This window comes from Colossoma macropomum, unplaced genomic scaffold (genome assembly GCF_904425465.1).
Source record: "Colossoma macropomum unplaced genomic scaffold, Colossoma_macropomum, whole genome shotgun sequence".
NCBI classification, from domain to species: domain Eukaryota; kingdom Metazoa; phylum Chordata; class Actinopteri; order Characiformes; family Serrasalmidae; genus Colossoma; species Colossoma macropomum.
In genome coordinates this window covers 43,220,849-43,238,777 of record NW_023494789.1, presented here as the reverse complement: position 1 = coordinate 43,238,777, position 17,929 = coordinate 43,220,849, and the positions used below count along the sequence as shown (strand labels likewise).

Below are 17,929 nucleotides of genomic sequence, written 5' to 3'. Positions count from 1 at the left end.
GTTTATTAACTATTGTAGAAATCACCTCATTAGACACCCTCTAAAGAGCAACTCAACAAATGGCTTCTTTGCAAATACTGAAGATACTGCTAAAGCTTGACAAAGTTTACAGTTAGTTATTTTTCTCAGTGTTACTGAGCCCTTTTGAGGGATTATTTAATGGCAACCTTTTTTGTACAGCGTGCTAATTTAAAATAAAAACAAAAAAAATCAATGTATGGATTATGAATATATACAATGTATTGCATGGCACACTGAGTACTTTATCTTTATTTTTATTTTTTCAAAAACATCAGTTTCTCTAGCCACCTGACATCCTCAAGCTCTGGGTAATGCTGGTCCTTCTCAACAAGAAATCAATGCAGTTCACAAAACTCTCCAGCACTTTTCCACTACTGAGTCACCTGACGCTGGAGTAAAGTGGAATGTCTTTGCATATATTCCATTTCTTCCAGCAGTGCTTAGAATTGCCTGTGAGCTGGCAAAAAATTTTCAAAACTGTTGCCATCACAGTGTTAAGATCAGGAATTGTCATCTTTGCACAGAGAGTTTCTTGGTGTATAATGCAGTGGAATTTAAGAACAGGGTGCCGAATTTTGTCTTCAATTATTTTGGCGAATCCTTTTTGCTTTCCCACCATTGCAGGGACGACATCAGTGGTGATAGCAAAGATTTTTCAAACATCAATGGCAACGCTTTCAAAATGTTCAAAGGTTTTAGCCAAGTACTCACCTTTTTGTGGTGCCATAGATGGGTTTCAAACAGCACAGTTCCTATTGTACTGAGGCAACTTGCTGTTCTTTGATGTTATTTGCCATATCAGTGATACGGCGCTTATCAGCTTTTGCTGAAACAGGTGTCTTTAATCCTAGAAATGATAGTGTCCTTGTTCGGCAAACCGTTAAAGAAATCATCTGCTGCACAAAATACTTCTTTAATGTGTTCTCTGTTAGTAAAGGGCTAATCATAGCTATGCACTGAGCTATTTTGTAAGTGTAGTTTGCAACTCTTACCATGGTTTACAAGATTCTGTATGTTTGGGTTTCAGCAAACGAAGCTTTTGCAGAACAGCACACGCAGCCTGTTTTTTTTTGGTGCATAAATCAAACAAATCTGTCTAGTCTTGTTGAAATTAATGAACATCCACTTTAGTGCGTTTAGCTGCCATATTATTGTAAGTTCGCGCCAATTTGAAAGCTGACTTACTCCCCATACCTAAATGGTCATACGCTCTAAGGAATGATCCAACCATAAGGCGCAGCCCCGAGTTTGAAATACGACCAGGATGGGAACTGCTGATCTAGTGTAAAGCCTTCCTAGAAGAGTAGATGCTGTTACTGCAGCAAAAGGGGAACAATGAATTAACTCTAATCTTGAAATAAATTACAGTGTCAATGGAAAACCATCATCAGAAATTCTTTTTTAGTATAGTCTTAGACTAAAGGGGACCTGGGTTATGGAAAGTGGCCCATTGTGACCACACAAATCAATTGAATTCTGTTTAAATGTACAAAGGTGTTAAAAACCATTGTGTTAGTCATGGAAAATTCAACACTCCCTGATGGGTTGATTATTTATTGAGATAACAATTGAATTATTTATTTTATATTTGGTGTACTTCATCTGCTTTACGTTTAAGCAACATATATAGAACTGGTTTGGTCTTCAGGGTTCATGCTTTACATATATGGCATACTGTGTAGAGAAGCTGGAACATCTTCAGTGTCATCAGAAGTGGCCATATTTCTCACACCACGGTTGAACCCATCTCTCTCTGCTTTTGAGCCTGCATATATGTTGTAATCAATTACTTGGTTTCCACAGCACAAAGTCAGACAAGTTATACAAACAAAACTAAACATAGGCTTACTGATATTGTCTAACAATGAGGTGAGGAGAGTTATCAAGAGCTCACACACACAAAGCCGCTGGGCATGATGGCAGTATGTGCCAACTAGCTGACTGCAACTTTCACAGACATCTTAAACCTCTTCCTGGCCCAGTCTGCTGTTCCCACGTGTTCCAAAACCAAAACCATCATACCCATACTAAAGAAACTCAGCATCATATGCCTCAGCCAACTGCACTCACACCTATCATAATGAAATGCCTTGAGAGACTGGTCTTGACCGTTGTTAAGAACTGCCTCCCTCAGAACTTTGGATTTTCATCAGTTCACCTATCGTGTGAACAAATCCACTGAAGATGCAGTAACCCTAGCAATGCACACTGCACTGAACCATCTGGAGGTACAACAGTAACAACAACAGCAACATCAACAATGAGGAAGCAAATAAGGAAGAGGTGAAACTTCTCACAGAGTTGTGCACAGATAAAAATCTCTCCCTCAGTGTAAACAAAACCAAAGAGATGATTGTTGATTTCTGGAAGAGGAGCAGAGTGCACACACCTCTGAGCATTGAGGGGACCATGGTGAAAAGAGAGAACTGCTTTAAATTCCTCGGAGTACATATAGCCAAGGATCGCATCTCGTCACTCAACACGTCACACCTCATCAAAAAGGCCCAACAACACCATCATTTCCTTAGGAAGCTGAGGAGAGTCAATCTGCCACATCAGCTCCTCTGCCACATCTACAGGTCTGTGTGTCTGCCCTGCGATGGACTGGCGACCTGTCCAAGGTGTTTCCTGCCTTCTGCTCAATGACCACTGAAATAGGCTAATCTTTTCTATGCACCAGTACACCCATGTCTCTATTTTTTTCTTTCATTATTGTCTATTATCTATTCATTGTACTGTCTATTTGTTGTTTTTTTGTATTTATTTTGTGTATACATACTGTCTGTCAGCCAACTAGTACATGTGCCCTCATGTCCCTGTCTTAATGTTCATGCACCAGAGAAGCACCTGTTTTCATTATACTGTACCCCTGTATAGATAGATAGATAGATAGATAGATAGATAGATAGATAGATACTTTCTTGATCCCGAGGGACATTTAGCAGCCAGTAGCAGTCACACAACACAGGACAGTTATAATAATAAGGGTGATACAATATAAAAAGAAGAATATATACAAAAAATATATCTACAGGCATATATACAAATAGAAATATACAAAAATATGCAATAAGATCTATAACCCGAGATAAAAAAGGCAGTGCAATAATGAATGTACAAGGAGGCGCAGGTAACAGCATTAATAACGATACTGAATAAATAAGTTTATTTATATTGGTACTGAATTGAACTGAATATTGATTTGGTTTGAATTTATCAACCATAGACATCAGAAGCAGTAGAAGCTTTTCATTTGACAGGTATTACCAAGGACAACTGCAAAGTAATTTTTTATCTCATACAAAAATAAGGAGGTGCCATCAAAATGCACCCAAGTAAGAAGTGCTGTAGCCAATCACCTTTCCCAAACTTCACTAGGTTTTGGAAATACAGTAACCCCTGTATCTCCGTCTATCATAATTTACAGACTAACCTGGATATTTGTATTGATTGGTGATGTCCAACCTCTTGTCGCTTCCCACAGCCTTTGTGCTGATAAACTGTCCAACAGAGGATGTATCTGTCCAGATCTTTTTCTTGGAGCCATCAGACCTCACTATCCATTTCACTATGTCTGCACTGACCTGCAAACACGAAAGGCACGAAAGGATGGCCTTCACTGGAGCTGGACCACAGCAGTACACACCTACATTGAGAGAATTTAATTTATACTTATATTAAGCTTGAAGTTTCAATACATTATTGCCATATCAGTCAGTGCTTGACTGAGAGAAATCGGTTTCTGTTTCTCTGAGAAAGTTAACAAAAAGCACAACATGCTCATTAAGGGTCACACTTTATTTGGTTGGTCCCCTATAGATCTATAGATGCTTATATTCTTAAGAATCTTTCTGGTGATACTCAGCTGATTATTAACAGCATTAAGGTTAAGATTAGGTTGAGATTTAGGTGTTTTACCTTGAGGTTAGGGTTAGGATTAGGGAATGATTTAATAGAATCTTTCACACGCAACTTTTTCAGTTACACATAGATATTTTGTTGAATGTCAGTTTAAGATAGACTGAGTGTCTTCAAGGCATCTACAGTGGACCATTCAAATAAAGTGTTACCACACTAAGATGTTACATGAACAGTTCAAAGACAGGAAAAGTTCAAAGCACTGTTCTTTCACAGGTGGTTTGCAATCAGTAACGTTACTAATATTCACTGCTTAATTTTACCAAAACTATACCAAACATAGATGTCTCTGTGTTTCTTTCAGTGCTTTTACTTTTATGAGGCTTTATAATAGTCTACATACTGCATTAAGGCACTAACTTGAAGACTTAAAGTGAGCTGTACCTTCACTCTTCTCCTGTGGCGTTGGATCCAGGACCTGCCAACCAATCATGATAGACAGATTTGTCAGAGATATCGGGGCGCTTCATCCAAGCCTCCACCCAAACATGGAAGTTCCTGCGTAGAAACATGAATGTTAAGTTTATGTATCATAAACTGTGGTAATGAGAGAAGCTTGAACTCCTTAATGTTTGCTTTTTGCACTTGTAGAGCTCTGCATAAAACACTCACCACACGCTGTCTTCCCCATCCTCAACTCCATATTCATTCATGTACATATAAACGAGGAGGTTGGTATTAGTGTCATGAGCTGATTCAAAGTTGGTGATGACACGGCATGGAATGCCTAAACACCGCAGCACTAAAAAGGCACAAAAAAAGTATTACTGGATTTGAAAATGTTGGTTACTGGACAATTGGAAAAACATGAAATAAAGGTCTGAATTACTGCTACAAATGCACTGCTAGTGATGGTTGTACTTTCTTGTCTAAACTACAGTTCTGGGCAATTATTTATGGTGCATCAATACATAGTCCAACTTCCTTACGCAATGCTTCATAACTGTAGCATTTGTAACAGCCAGCTTTGTCAGTGCTTTCAATAAAGAATTTGTGTTTGCAAATATGTTAACTTATAGCAATAACTGGCCTACAAAATGACTATGGACTATGGCCGATGTAAATGTAAAAACTAGCCACTGAACAATGACTGTTGGCCTGTGGCATCTTAACGTACTTTATTCGGTCAAGGAACATACACTCACCAGCCACTTTATTAGGAACACCTGTACACCTGCTCAGTCATGCAATTATCCAGCAGCGCAATTCATTTAAAGGGGAACTCAACTGATTTGGCAAAATTACTTGATCATTCATCTGTTTAGATGTAAACAAAAACATTCAGAGTGGTTTGGTGTGAACTGCGCTAGTACTAGGAACCAGACGTCCGTATGTCAAAACTATAAATATCATCGTTTTATCCGTTATCCAAAATGCCCAGTGAACTTACATGCGTCTTATAAGGTTTTAGATGTCACACTGATAATGGTAAAATAGTGTTAAATTCGAAAAAATACGTTTTTGGATACTATTTTTTCTTTGCAACGCCCTGTATGTACCTCTCAGCTGTGCATGCCTTTTTTTGTGGTTTGGTTTGGCGGCGTGGCGATGCACGGTGACAGCAAAACTCATAGTTTATGTGGAAAACGTTACTCATCAGAGGAGCTGCTTTAGATCGCAGTCACCTCACCGTCCTACCCTATTAACTGGTGAGCAGAGTAGCAAGTTGTTTGTTGTTGGCTGTCGGTACTTTTTGTACTGTTCGTCGCCGATTGGGTGAATGCAGCTGCAGTGCAAACCTTTTTGAACCTAAGGAGCCCCATATGAACCTTTTCATTTGCCGTAGTTCCAGTGTTGCTTGGCGCTGTTATCTGTTCAGTGAATGCGCGTGCCCGAGGACCTGATTTGTCAAAGAATTTAAGGGGGAACTGAATCGAATTACAACACCGGCGTTAGACGTGCTGAACGGCTGTAGCTTCAGGCTAGTAACTACAGAAGCACCTTACCTCGCGCACGTTGATCTCAGTTGAGAATGCGGTTTTGAAAGGAAAGTAATCTTGTAGTAATAGTTTATATTAAAAATATGTTTTAGGCCAAAACTTCATAACAAAGTTATCGCAAAACAATGTCTCAGGTATCAAGCAAAGCATTTATACCATTTTGTGTAATAACTTAATGGGATGTAGCTTTTAGAGCCATTAAATGCTTCGGAAATTTGGTTTCTAGTATTATAATGGTGAACAATTCTGACTCGGTAAATTTCTCTAGAAAGGTGCCCCAGACAGCACCGCCCCCCCCCCACATATAGCTAACGTTAGCTAGCTAAGCTGTATTAGCCAGTGCAAGCACTAACGTTAGTTTAACCATCTTATTTTTTATTTGCTTTTTTATAGTGTATATACCGCTAACACAGTCCTCGTATTTGGTTAAAAGTGTGTAAAATAACCCTCAGAAACAGAACGGGTTTCCCTTTGCTTAATCTTTTATTTGACGAGGCTTCAACTCCCACACTGCTGCTCCCGCGGCCGCTTCGGACTCAGGGCCAGTCTCAAAATATTCAAAATTACGAAAAGAAAGTGTTTCTGCTATCATTACTAGCGTTATTATTATTGTCTCTGTGTGTACATCTGTTGATATGTTCAAAAGCATCAGCAGAGCTATTTACAGAGATACTAAAGCTGCTACTACTAGTAGTAATAATAATAGCTTCACTTGTTCAGTCCTGTAATTTTGAGACGATCTCTGGCTCTGTAGCAGACGCGGGCAAGCACAGCGATAGCGTGAGTTGAACCTTTTGGCAAAAATAAAAGAATAGAAAAAAGAACAAGAAAAGAATGGTGTTCAGTACAAACTGGGTTTGTTGTGTTTGTCATCTTTAATTTGGCCACGAAAGTGTAATTAATCTAATAACACAGAACGTAACTACGAATGTCACACAAACTTTACCGTCCGATGTGGTGTGTGAAAGCTGAGACATGGCCATGGTGGTCTGAGGTGGTCCTAAAACGGTCACAGTAACGCAGCCGTTTTTTTTAAACATACATGCAGCACCGAGCACGTTTAACTATCGCAGCTCAGTCATGTTGACCTGTCGGAATACTGTTTCACGCTATGGTTTGCATTAAATAAACCAATAAAAGAACGTGTTTTATGGGCTATTACTGCGGTAGCTCGGTAACTCTTACCGGGCTCAGGCCAAGGCCCGATATATAAAACGGACGCGCCTAATTAAAAAAAACATTCCCCTTTCTTTTTTCCTGCTCAGCGGTCTACAGTCTTGGTATTGGTTTGTAAAGTTTGCTGCTGACTTTGAGGTAAGTTAACCATTACTTTCAATATCTGCACATATGTGATCAGGTATCACAAATTATTACATTTGTTTATTGTTTAATTTATTTTTAAATATTTTATTCAATTTGACAATCAAATAAGCTTAATGGTAGAGGAGTACAGACAATTTTAGTTCTGTTAAAACAAATTACCGTTAGAGTCTTCTCTTTGATTGTCTTTAAGTTCAAACAAATTTTACCTCTCCTCCAGGGCCAGCCTCCTACACCTCTCCGCCAGGGCCAGCCTCCTACACCTCTCCCCGCCAGGGCCAGCCTCCTACACCTTTCCCCGCCAGGGCCAGCCTCCTACACCTTTCCCTGCCAGGGCCAGCCTCCTACACCTTTCCCCACCAGGGCCAGCCTCCTACACCTCTCCCCGCCAGGGCCAGCCTCCTACACCTCTCCCCGCCAAGGCCAGCCTCCTACACCTCTCCGCCAGGGCCAGCCTCCTGCACCTGTCTGCAAGAGTCAGCCTCCTACACCTCTCCCCGCCAGGGCCAGCCTCCTACACCTTTCCGCCAGGGCCAGCCTCCTACACCTGTCCGCAAGAGTCAGCCTCCTACACCTCTCCCCGCCAGGGCCAGCCTCCTACACCTGTCCGCAAGAGTCAGCCTCCTACATCTCTCTCCCAGGGCCAGCCTCTTTCACCTCTCCGTAAGGCCCTGATGGTGAGCCAGCCTCCCACTTTATCTAGACTGGCCTCTGTTGTTTTCCTCTGGAACCAACCTTTTTCACCACTTCTTTAGATCCAACTTCCTCCATGTCTGCTATAGGGTGAACATTCTTCTTCTAAAGTTTCACCCAACCTTTGAGAGGTCATGACCTCAATAAAACTGTGGGCTGCAAATATTGGCTGATTTGGGCCAACCAATGAATTGGTCAGACTCTTAATTGGACAGTAGCGCCAGTGCTCCTCTGGCAGCGGACCCATTCTTATCATATATTTTCAGTGTTGTAATTGTAATGGCTATTACGATTTCAGTGTGCATCCAAAAATCTAAATAAACGCTAGATTATTCAATTACTAAAATAATCGATAGTGACAGCCCTGTTTTAAATAAAGTTATTAATATGTTAGATAGAGGAATAGAGTTAAAAACATAGGTTTTGTTCCTGCTTTCTTGCTGCAGCACCAGCCATTGCATGGATTTGTTCAATTTCATCAGCAGCACACTTGGTTCAGTTTAATGTAGGGTTGGCTAAAGCAGGTACTGGATGAATTCCAGAACATGGATTAGAGCCCAACCAATATGAAAACTGTGACTGATACCAGTAATGATTGTTAAGAGGCTGGAAATTATGTTAACACTTAACAATATTGGCTGGTATTATTTTATATTGTAGAATTTAATATTGTATTGTTTTATACAAATGTCACTTCTCAATGGTCACACTACTTAATTTGACATTGTAAAACTCAGCATGGTAGTATTTTGTGTTCAAATTGCCAGTTAACCTTTATTATTGTGATGACATGAGCAGAGTTTAGCAATCTCTATCCGTGTTAAAGTCTGTTTTGTATGTCAGTTTATTACAACTGAAAACAAAGCAGCTAATTATCGTTTCTTTAATGGCAGGATTTTTTGCTGATAAGTCTACACCTCAGTACTGGCATTATATTGTTTTCTTGTTTGAATTAATTTTTCAAAAAAATGCTGTGTTGAAAACAATGACATTCAATAAACCTTTTTTTGAGGTATTTGGTTTTATGTTTCCCTTTTGAATTTACCTTTTTTTGAAAACATTCCTTATTAATGATTTGTGAATAATTATGTGGGATATGGAGCTGTTGCTGACTCTGGAACGGATCCGGTGCAGATGCAACAAGTCAGGGCAGGATCAGTTCCAGAGACAGCTGCTTATATCAACTTGAGCTTGGACCTCTTCTGAACTGGGTCCGTGCCACATTTGGGCCAGATATGAAGAGAATATTTAGACCTGCACCAGTTCAGGGCCGGATGTAACGCTGTTCTTTGCTCATCTGGGCCGGTTTTTAATCTGTTTTGGCGCAGATCCGTAAAATGGATCAGTTCCAGTATTGGGCCGTTGTGCAAAAAGACACCGGGCCAGCTCTGCTTTGCGGATCCGGACCGGATACAGCACTACATTTGGCCCTAATCAGGCGCAGTGTACATTTGTTGTCTGGGGCATTTCACACCAAACCACTCTGAATGATTTTGTTTCGTCTAAACCTTTGAATAGTTAAGTAATTTTGCAAAATCTGGGGAATTCCCCTTTAAACACGGAGAACATTGAGGGTGATGCTCATTTACAATGTTGCCCAGTTAATACAGGGAAAGGGGATTGACAATGTGTAAGAACATATCAAATAATAAAAGTAAATTTAATAATAAAAATGACTCAAATCAGTTAAGTATAAAATGAAATATTAATAATAAATGACAAAAAAAAGAACAATAATTAAAGCTTAACTAAAACGTTAAAGTTAATAAAATCAAAAGAAGATAAATAAAGCAAAAGGAGGATAAGATCAAAAAAGGAAACTAAAATGAATTAAAATGACTAAAATATTAATAAAATAATCATAATTAAAACAAAATTCAAAATGTGAATAATAATAAACAGATAAATAAATGAGGAAAAAAATAAATAAGAAAATATATAAAGTAAAATAAACTAGCTAAAATTATAAAAATAAGACAATAATAGTAAAAATCAAGTAAAACAGTTGCAGGCAGAGTGGAGGTGGTTGGAAAGTAAACGTTTAAAATGACCGAGTGACACCAGCGAGCTGAGCTTTAGTGTTTCCTGTAGTGAGTTCCAGCTTGCTGGTGCACTGTAACTAAAAGCAGATATTCCCAGTTCAGTAAAATCTCTCGGTACCTGGCATGTGATCCAACCACTGGAGCGAGTCTGATAATTACCATTATTTATAGACATCATTAAAGTAATATATGTTGGCATATGGCTGGAGAGTGTTTTATGAATAAAAATAAACCAACGTGTTTCCCACTGTGCTACTAGTGAGGGCCAGCCAACTTTTTCAAACAGTCTGCAGTGATTAGTGTTATACAGGTCTCCAGCAATGAACCTCAGTGCAGAGTGACAGACTGAGTCCAGTGGTTTGAGGGAACTGGCAGATGCATGTTTGTAAATTACATCACCATAGTCCATGACAAATAGTAAGATTGCCTCAACAGTTCTTTTTCTTGCATAGATGGGGAAACAGGATTTATTTCTACATATATAACTAAAGCTTCTGTCAACATTTGCCAACCAATTTATTAATATTGGTTTTAAAAGTGAGTTTATCATCCAGCCATATGCCAAGGTATTTATACTCTGTGACTCTTTCAGTGTTGGATCCTGCCAGGGTAGTGATTTTACAGTATTAAAATCAATATTAGTAGATTTGGAAAACAGCATGAACTTAGTTTTCTTATCGGACACAGAGTCAGCTGAACAGTATAAAACTGTGTCATCTGCATATACACTGAAAAAAGTGAAACAACCATGTCATTTATTTAAAGTGTATTTTTATATTGGTGTAATTGAAAATCATGATTTCCAGTTCAAACCTGTTTGTTCAGTTTGCCCAAAAGCAAATGACATCCCCCCCCAAAAAACTTAAAAGAAATAATTTTATTGAAATAATATTTTTACTTTAAGCCAGACGTTTTGATGTCACGTGACCTCATGACGTCATATCACTCCTGGTCGAGTTTTGCTGTCCGCCATTACTTCGTTCAGAAAGTGCAGCTTTTCTGTTGTAGATGGCGACTCTTAAAGGTAAGGATTCGAGCGTCTGTTTTTTAGGAGAATATGTGCTGTACATGTAAAATTATGGTTAGTAGCAGGATAGACGGCTAATTGGTACTTTGCAGACTGTTTTTGCGTTTTGCTTACGAGTTAGCTTGCTAGCTAGCTAACGCTAGCTAAACCAGGTTATTAAAAAAAAAAACGTAATGTAACGTTAGCTAGCTACGAATTTGTAGGCTTCCCAAGATTGCTGTGCCTACTTTCCTTATAATATAACAGTCGAAACTCGACCTTTGCTGGTTTAACTTTTGCAGATTTAGCTACGGGTTTGCCGTCAATAATTAAATGTGATTTTTGGGAGATTGCGACGTACTGCAGACAATCTTATAACGCATAGGCTGGAAACGTAGCTAGCTAGCTAAAGAAAACGAAAAAGGTTTGGTGTGTCATAAATGCGTGCATTTTATGTATTATGGAGTAAATGCGTTTAGATATGTGACGCCACGCTCTTTGACTTGGTTTTACAAAATGTTTTTGGGTAGTGCATGTGGTCAGCATTATGAAGAGACGACATTAAGGTTTTGGGGGCCTAGAGATATTCGAGTTTTTCCACTTTTGTGGAGGTCCTGCGTCGTTAACCGTCCTGGATATTGAGGGCCGACTTACAATTGAGAATTGCGCTTCGGTGCTTCGCATAAGTGATGCATTGTATCTTTTGTTTAAGGGGAACGCGTTTTCATTTATGTTTAGTGGCAGGATGGACAACTAACCATTAGTTTATAGACTGTTTTCGTATTTTGCAAATAAGTATTATGAACTCACTCATGAATAATATTATTCTTATGCATAATAAAAATAATGAGTGGATGAAGTAGTAGACAGTGAGTACTGATTAAGGAAGAATTTATTTTACAGTATTACTTCTGTCAGTATAATTTGTGCAATACTATCAGTGTGTCTAAGGCCTAGTTAATAAATTAGTCTGTAGTGACAATAATGGATTTTGCTAACTGTGCTAACAACAACAACAAAACTATATGTGAAATCTCACCTTTATCTGTGTTTACAGGTTCACGCTTCTTTGCTGAAAATGTCACAATTGTAGCCATATTGCTGAATTTGGTAAGTTCCAAAATGAACAGCTGTGAACATTTGCATGTATGTTTAAATAGGAATGACAAACTTTGAACTCTCATTTATGCACAAAGTGAAGACATAAAACTCACTAGCTCGTTTTCAGTACTTTGTATTAGCCAAAGTTGTAACACATCTGACATTATTTGCTCTTTAACCAAACTGCCGTTTTAAAGTATAAAATAAACCCTAGTTGCCTATTTAAATAACATGGTTTTAGTTGTAGAAGCAGCATTCAAATTCAGCACATCTTCACTTTCTGGTTTCATATTATTCACATCATTAAACTGCTAAAAAAAAAAAATCTGCCAAGATCAGAATAATAAATTGGCTGTTTTTACTGATTGTGTGTTTGGAGCAAAAAATTGGCAGTTCCAATCGTGCATCCCTATTTGGAATGTAGCGGATATTACGTGTGAATGTGAAAATTAAATGTTGGGTTCACTTCATATTTGTTACATTTAAAATTTTTCACATCTCAAGAATTGACACAACCTCAAATTAAAATAAGTTAATTTGCAATAAATAAGTAAAATGTTAAGTAGCCAGTGCAGTTTTAAATGTCTATAAAATATCAGATATTCAACTTAAACGATAATGTTTGCAGTTATCGTCCCAAATAAGGAAGTCAGTGTTTTTCAATCAGTTTTCAGAATTGTACGTTCAAAAGGTTTATGGAGACAAATAATGATACCTCCAGTAGGAGTTACAAGTATAAATGCTCTGAAAAAATTAATATCTACTCGCCTTAAAAGGTGTTGCTTTCCTGCTGTAGAAAAAACTGACAACAAACATAACTATGTCAATAAATTAAATGCAAATACACTTTTATGTAGGTTATTTTCCAAACACCTGAATAGTCTTTCCAACTTTCCGTAATGAATTCAGCGTGGGAGTAACTGACGCTAACTCTTGCTAGCTATTTATTAAATTAGCGAACATTATCTAGCTGACAACTTTGCTCTGAATGTTTCACTGTAACTATTACTATGCAACAGATCAGAGATGGGTAGAGTAGCCAAAAACTGTACTCAGGTAGAAGTACTGTTACTTTAAAATAATAATTAACCAAGTATAAACTCAAGTAGAAGTAGTCATTTAAATTATTACTTAAGTAAAAGTAAGAAAGTATCTAGTAAAAAGACTTAGAAATAGACTTGAAATAGACATAGCACATAGAAACATCAAATCAAATAAGTCTGAAACACAATTTCTTTTAAATAATTGTAATAAAATAAACAGTGTAAAATGACCATATGCAAACTTAAATAAGAACAAATTTGCATAATTAAAAAATCTGTTAAATCATCACTTTACAACATACACTAAATAGGGAACAGGGAGACGTAAGATTTAGCCATATCTCAAATGCTGTTTAAGGTGGAATTGTTAGTTTATTTTCTTATGAGTTGAAAGAAAAACTTCCTTTAGCTGGTGTTGTGGAAGGTACAAGAGTTTACACTCTCTGAGTGTGGAAAAACACATTCTATTCAGTAATAAAGTTTAAGGTGGAACCCAAGCCAACAACCTCTATTCACAACGGTGCTACAAAACAAAACCAAATGAAATGGTTATATATAAATATTAGTGCTTATTAGTTTGTTAGCTTTTATTTGTATTTTTGGTGTATTTAGTGCTTAGTTTAATTTTTCCGTTCTACCTTAAGTAGCGCAGAAGTTTTATTCGGATGCCCTTTGGTAGAACATGTGCTCTGTTTAAGGTGGAACTGAAAACTGAAATAAGCAACTTTTGTATGCATTCATCACATCACATTACCTCTGTCTTTTTGCCATTTTTCGTCCTCTTCATCATATTGTCTGGTGGCTGCTGGGTTGCAGTTCTTTGTGTTTAGTGTTAATCACATTCTGCACGCACGCATTCACTCGTGGCACCCCTCCCCCACAGACAGGTAAGTCTAACTGTAGAGCATGAAGGGGGGGATAATGTACAGGGGCCGCACAGTGCACGCATCACACAGAATATTTGGACTTGTGTGATGAGGGGAGATGGGGGCCCATCTCACCTTCCCTGAGACAGGCCAATTGTGCTCCCTCTCTTCAGCCGTGGATGGCTGAAGCATCACCAGGGATTGAACCCGTAATCTCCTGATGATGGGGTCAATGCTTAGACCGCTGCTCCATCAAAATAACTTTGTAGTAAATGTCTTCTCTTTTATCAGGTTTCTCAGAAGAATGAAGCTGAAACAGAGCTTGAGAGGTGTACAATGGCAGTGTTTGTCATCAGGGAGGATGAGAATCCTCTCCAACCACCACATGAAATTGGGTTTGTAATTGAAGGTGTGGAAGTCCTTAATGAGTGAGTTACCGTCAGTCGCACATGCATGTGCCATGTTGTTTGGCCTCATCTATGCTGTAAACTTGAGCTAGCCAGGTGAGCTCAAATACTCTTTCGATGCACTGCAGAAAATATTCATGGAGATAGAACCAAAGAAAATGACACGCAGAGTGTGCAGTCTTCGTGCCAAGCTTTAAATCTTTGATATATCTTTGATATGTTTTGTTCTGTTGTATTGCATGTATTCAAATACCTTCCAGGAAACATGGAACGTGTCATTGTTAACAGAATTCTTTCTGTGGTAGAAATATTGTGGCACTGAAAATAACATTGAAAATGTGAATATGCTATATTCACAATAACCAGCATTTCAGTAATACTAGCCTTTGTTCATAGATTGCACTCTCAGCAATTGAACTGCTTTTCCATGGTTCGTTTAATCTTTTGATTGCACTTTGTAATGTGACATTCACACATTCTCTTCTGTTCACCAAAGGATAGCCAAGTTTAACAGGTATACACTATTTTTGCACTTCTTAATGGCTGTTGGAGTACATCTCAAGTTTCGAAGGTGTACAAACCAGTTTTACATGTAACACCGGCCGACCATGTCAATATTACCACCCCCTCGTATCTACATTCATCGTCCGTTTTATCAGCTCCACATACCATATAGGAGCATTTGTAGTTCTACATTTACAGACTGTAGTCCATCTGTTTCTCTGTATACTTTGTTACCCTGTTCTTCAATGGTCAGGACACAGCAGAGCTGCTGGAGTTTTTAAACACTTCAGTGTCACTACTGGATGGAGAATAGTCCACCAAACAAATGTCCAGCCAACAGCATCCTGTGGGCAGTGTCCTATGGGCAGCATCCTGTGACCACTGATGAAGGACTAGAGGATGACCAACACAAACTGTGCAGCAGCAGATGAGCTATCATCTCTGACTTTATATCTACAAGGTGGACCAACAAGGTAGGAGTGTCTAATAGAGTGGACAGTGAGTGGACACAGTGTTTAAAAACTCCAGCAGCACTGCTGTGTCTGATCCACTCAGACCAGCGCAACACACACTAACATGCCACCACCATGTCAGTGTTACTGTAGTGCTGAGAATGACCCACCACCCAAATACCTGCTCTGTGAGGGTCCATGGGGGTGTTGACCACTGAAAAACAGGGTGAAAGGGGGCTAACAAAGTATGCAGAGAAACAGATGGACTACAGTCTGTAATTGTAGAACTATAAAGTGCACCTATATAGTAAGTGGAGCCGATAAAATGGACAATGAGCGTAGAAACAAGGTGGTGGTTTTAATGAAGTGGCCAGTCGGTGTAAATGGTTAAGGTTACAGAAAGGGTGCAAAAGTTTAAAAGAAAAAACATATTGAAAATGCCATAATTTACTTCATCTTATATTTAGAATGTTTTGTTGATGTTTGATATTTAGTATGTTTTGTTTATGTTTTGATGAAACAAATATTCATTTTTTATTATGGTATTAATATTTTATTTATTTTATTTTTTTTGGTGTTTTTATTTTTTTGTGCCTACAGAAAAGGCATGTGTTAAGACATCAAAATAAACATTTTGGTCTTTTGGAGAGAATATTATTGTCTATTTGTTGTAAATCAAACATTGACTAGCAAACTTGTTTTAGTTTTATCTAAAGTGAAAATTCTACTTTCAAATCAAAGCGAATGTAGCTTTTGTTTGTGGGGAAAAAAAAGTCTCAAGAAAGAAAAAAATATTATTGGTATGCCTTTAGTATGTTTTAGGCTTGTGACTAAATAAAATATATTGATTTAAGGTATAATTAGAAATTTTAGTTTATACTGAATCAGAAAATTAACTTGAGAAACAAATTAGAACAGTAACAAATTAGAGTATTTTAATTACTTTATTCTAAAGTAAAAACTATACTTGGATGTAATAGTAAATATTAGGTTTTTCCAAAATAAAAAGATAAGTTGTTACAAAGTGAAAAAAACAGTGTATGTTCTTTATAACAAATAATCTTTTTACTTTGTTTGAAAGTAATTTTTTGTCTTTGGGGAAAGAAGTATTTTGATTGATACTAAATCAAATGTAAGACTTCAACTAAATCATAAATATAATTTGAGAAAAACTAATAAATTTAGGTGTAACAAATTAGAGTAATTATTTTAAAGTTTGTCCAAAGTACCATTTTTTTCAGTGTAGGTTGCAGTCTGAGGCATAGGCAGCAAGTTTATTATATATATATATATATATATATATATATATATATATATTATATATATATATATATATATATATCTATATATATATATACCTTTAAACAATGAGGAAACCTCACTAGTCTACCAGGTACTTGATCTGTCTCTTATTCTTTGCTTTTTGTGGGGGGCATGTTTGTTTACCACCATTGTAAATTCTTTGCTAAAATCATTTAATGCCAAGTCAACATCTGGACCTTTCAGTGTAAGGTGAATTTCACTCATTGCTAAGTCATATAGAAAACCTTGTTCGTTAAAATGTTTAAAATCTCTAATCATCATCCAAGAGCCTGTTTTTGTTCTTGCAACTGTTTCTAATGCATCTGATGGGGCAGTGGTCACCAAGGCCAAGGTCAAATACTCCTTAGGCAATAATTTTGTCCATTTTATTGAACAGATTTAAGTCTATCAGGGTAGATTTGGTGGAATCCTTCAGATTTGGGCACATTGATTCCATGACTAATTCTGTGAGGGTAAGATTTCCACATATTTCCTTTAAGTAATCGGATGCATTAGTAAGCCAGTTAAGATTTAAATCCCCTAGGACCAGCATTTCAGAAACAGTATATTGTGATAAAAGATTGGCTATTTCATCAAGTGCAGTAGACGGAGCAGAGGGAGGCCTGTATATCCCAGCTAAAATAAGAGTTATTTTTTCCAAGGGACACTTTCAGAGCTAGGAACTCGAAGTATTTTTCTTTGGAGACTGCAGGTGATAAATTGGCTTGCATATTTACTCTTATATAAATAGCTGCTCCGCCTCCTCATGCTTCTCTCTTTATTCTATAAAGATTCAAATTATTTAAGGCCACGTTTTCAGCACTTACAGATTGTCTAAGTCAAGTCTCTGTTAGTATTAAAATATATGGATCAGATTGTGCAATTAGGATTTTGAGTTGATCCATTTTATCTTTTTGAAGTAGGCTTCTAACGTTAAGATGAATTATGCCTAAACCTTTTCTGTTTTTAAAACTCTCAAGATCTGTTACAGGGTGTACTGCTGGGTTGTCTTAGGAGTGTAAAGTAATAAAACCTTTAAAATTCTTTTGCTTCTTTAATACTTCTTATGGATTTTGATCAAGAACTACTACTGGGTGTTCTACCCAAAACTACGGAAATATTTGTGTACGAGTTTGAGGTATGTATTAGTCATGTGGAGTTAAAGACAGAGTAAAATATGTTGTGGCCTAAAATCTGTGAACCCAGCCTATTGGGATTAATCCCATCAACTCTGTAAAAAGAAGGCTGGTTCCAGAAAAGGTCAAAATTGTCAATAAAAGGCAAGTCTTTGTAGAAACAGGTTTTTTGGAGCCA

At 37.6% G+C, this 17,929-nt stretch overlaps 1 protein-coding gene and 1 long non-coding RNA gene across 2 annotated transcripts in view; one reads left to right on the top strand and one right to left on the bottom strand.

Annotated features, from left to right (window-relative positions):
* Window positions 1-1,679: 1,679 nt before the first annotated feature.
* Window positions 1,680-17,929, bottom strand: part of tgm8 (transglutaminase 8) — a 31,741-nt gene continuing 15,491 nt past the window's right edge. The window contains 6 exon segments of the mRNA XM_036569693.1: window positions 1,680-1,786; window positions 3,455-3,667; window positions 4,324-4,369; window positions 4,371-4,437; window positions 4,552-4,681; window positions 5,106-5,113. Coding sequence (XP_036425586.1) covers window positions 1,680-1,786; window positions 3,455-3,667; window positions 4,324-4,369; window positions 4,371-4,437; window positions 4,552-4,681; window positions 5,106-5,113 — 571 coding nt within the window.
* Window positions 10,888-14,797, top strand: LOC118807593. The gene is made up of 3 exons (XR_005007236.1): window positions 10,888-10,958; window positions 11,998-12,050; window positions 14,242-14,797. It is a non-coding gene; the product is annotated as an uncharacterized LOC118807593 (long non-coding RNA).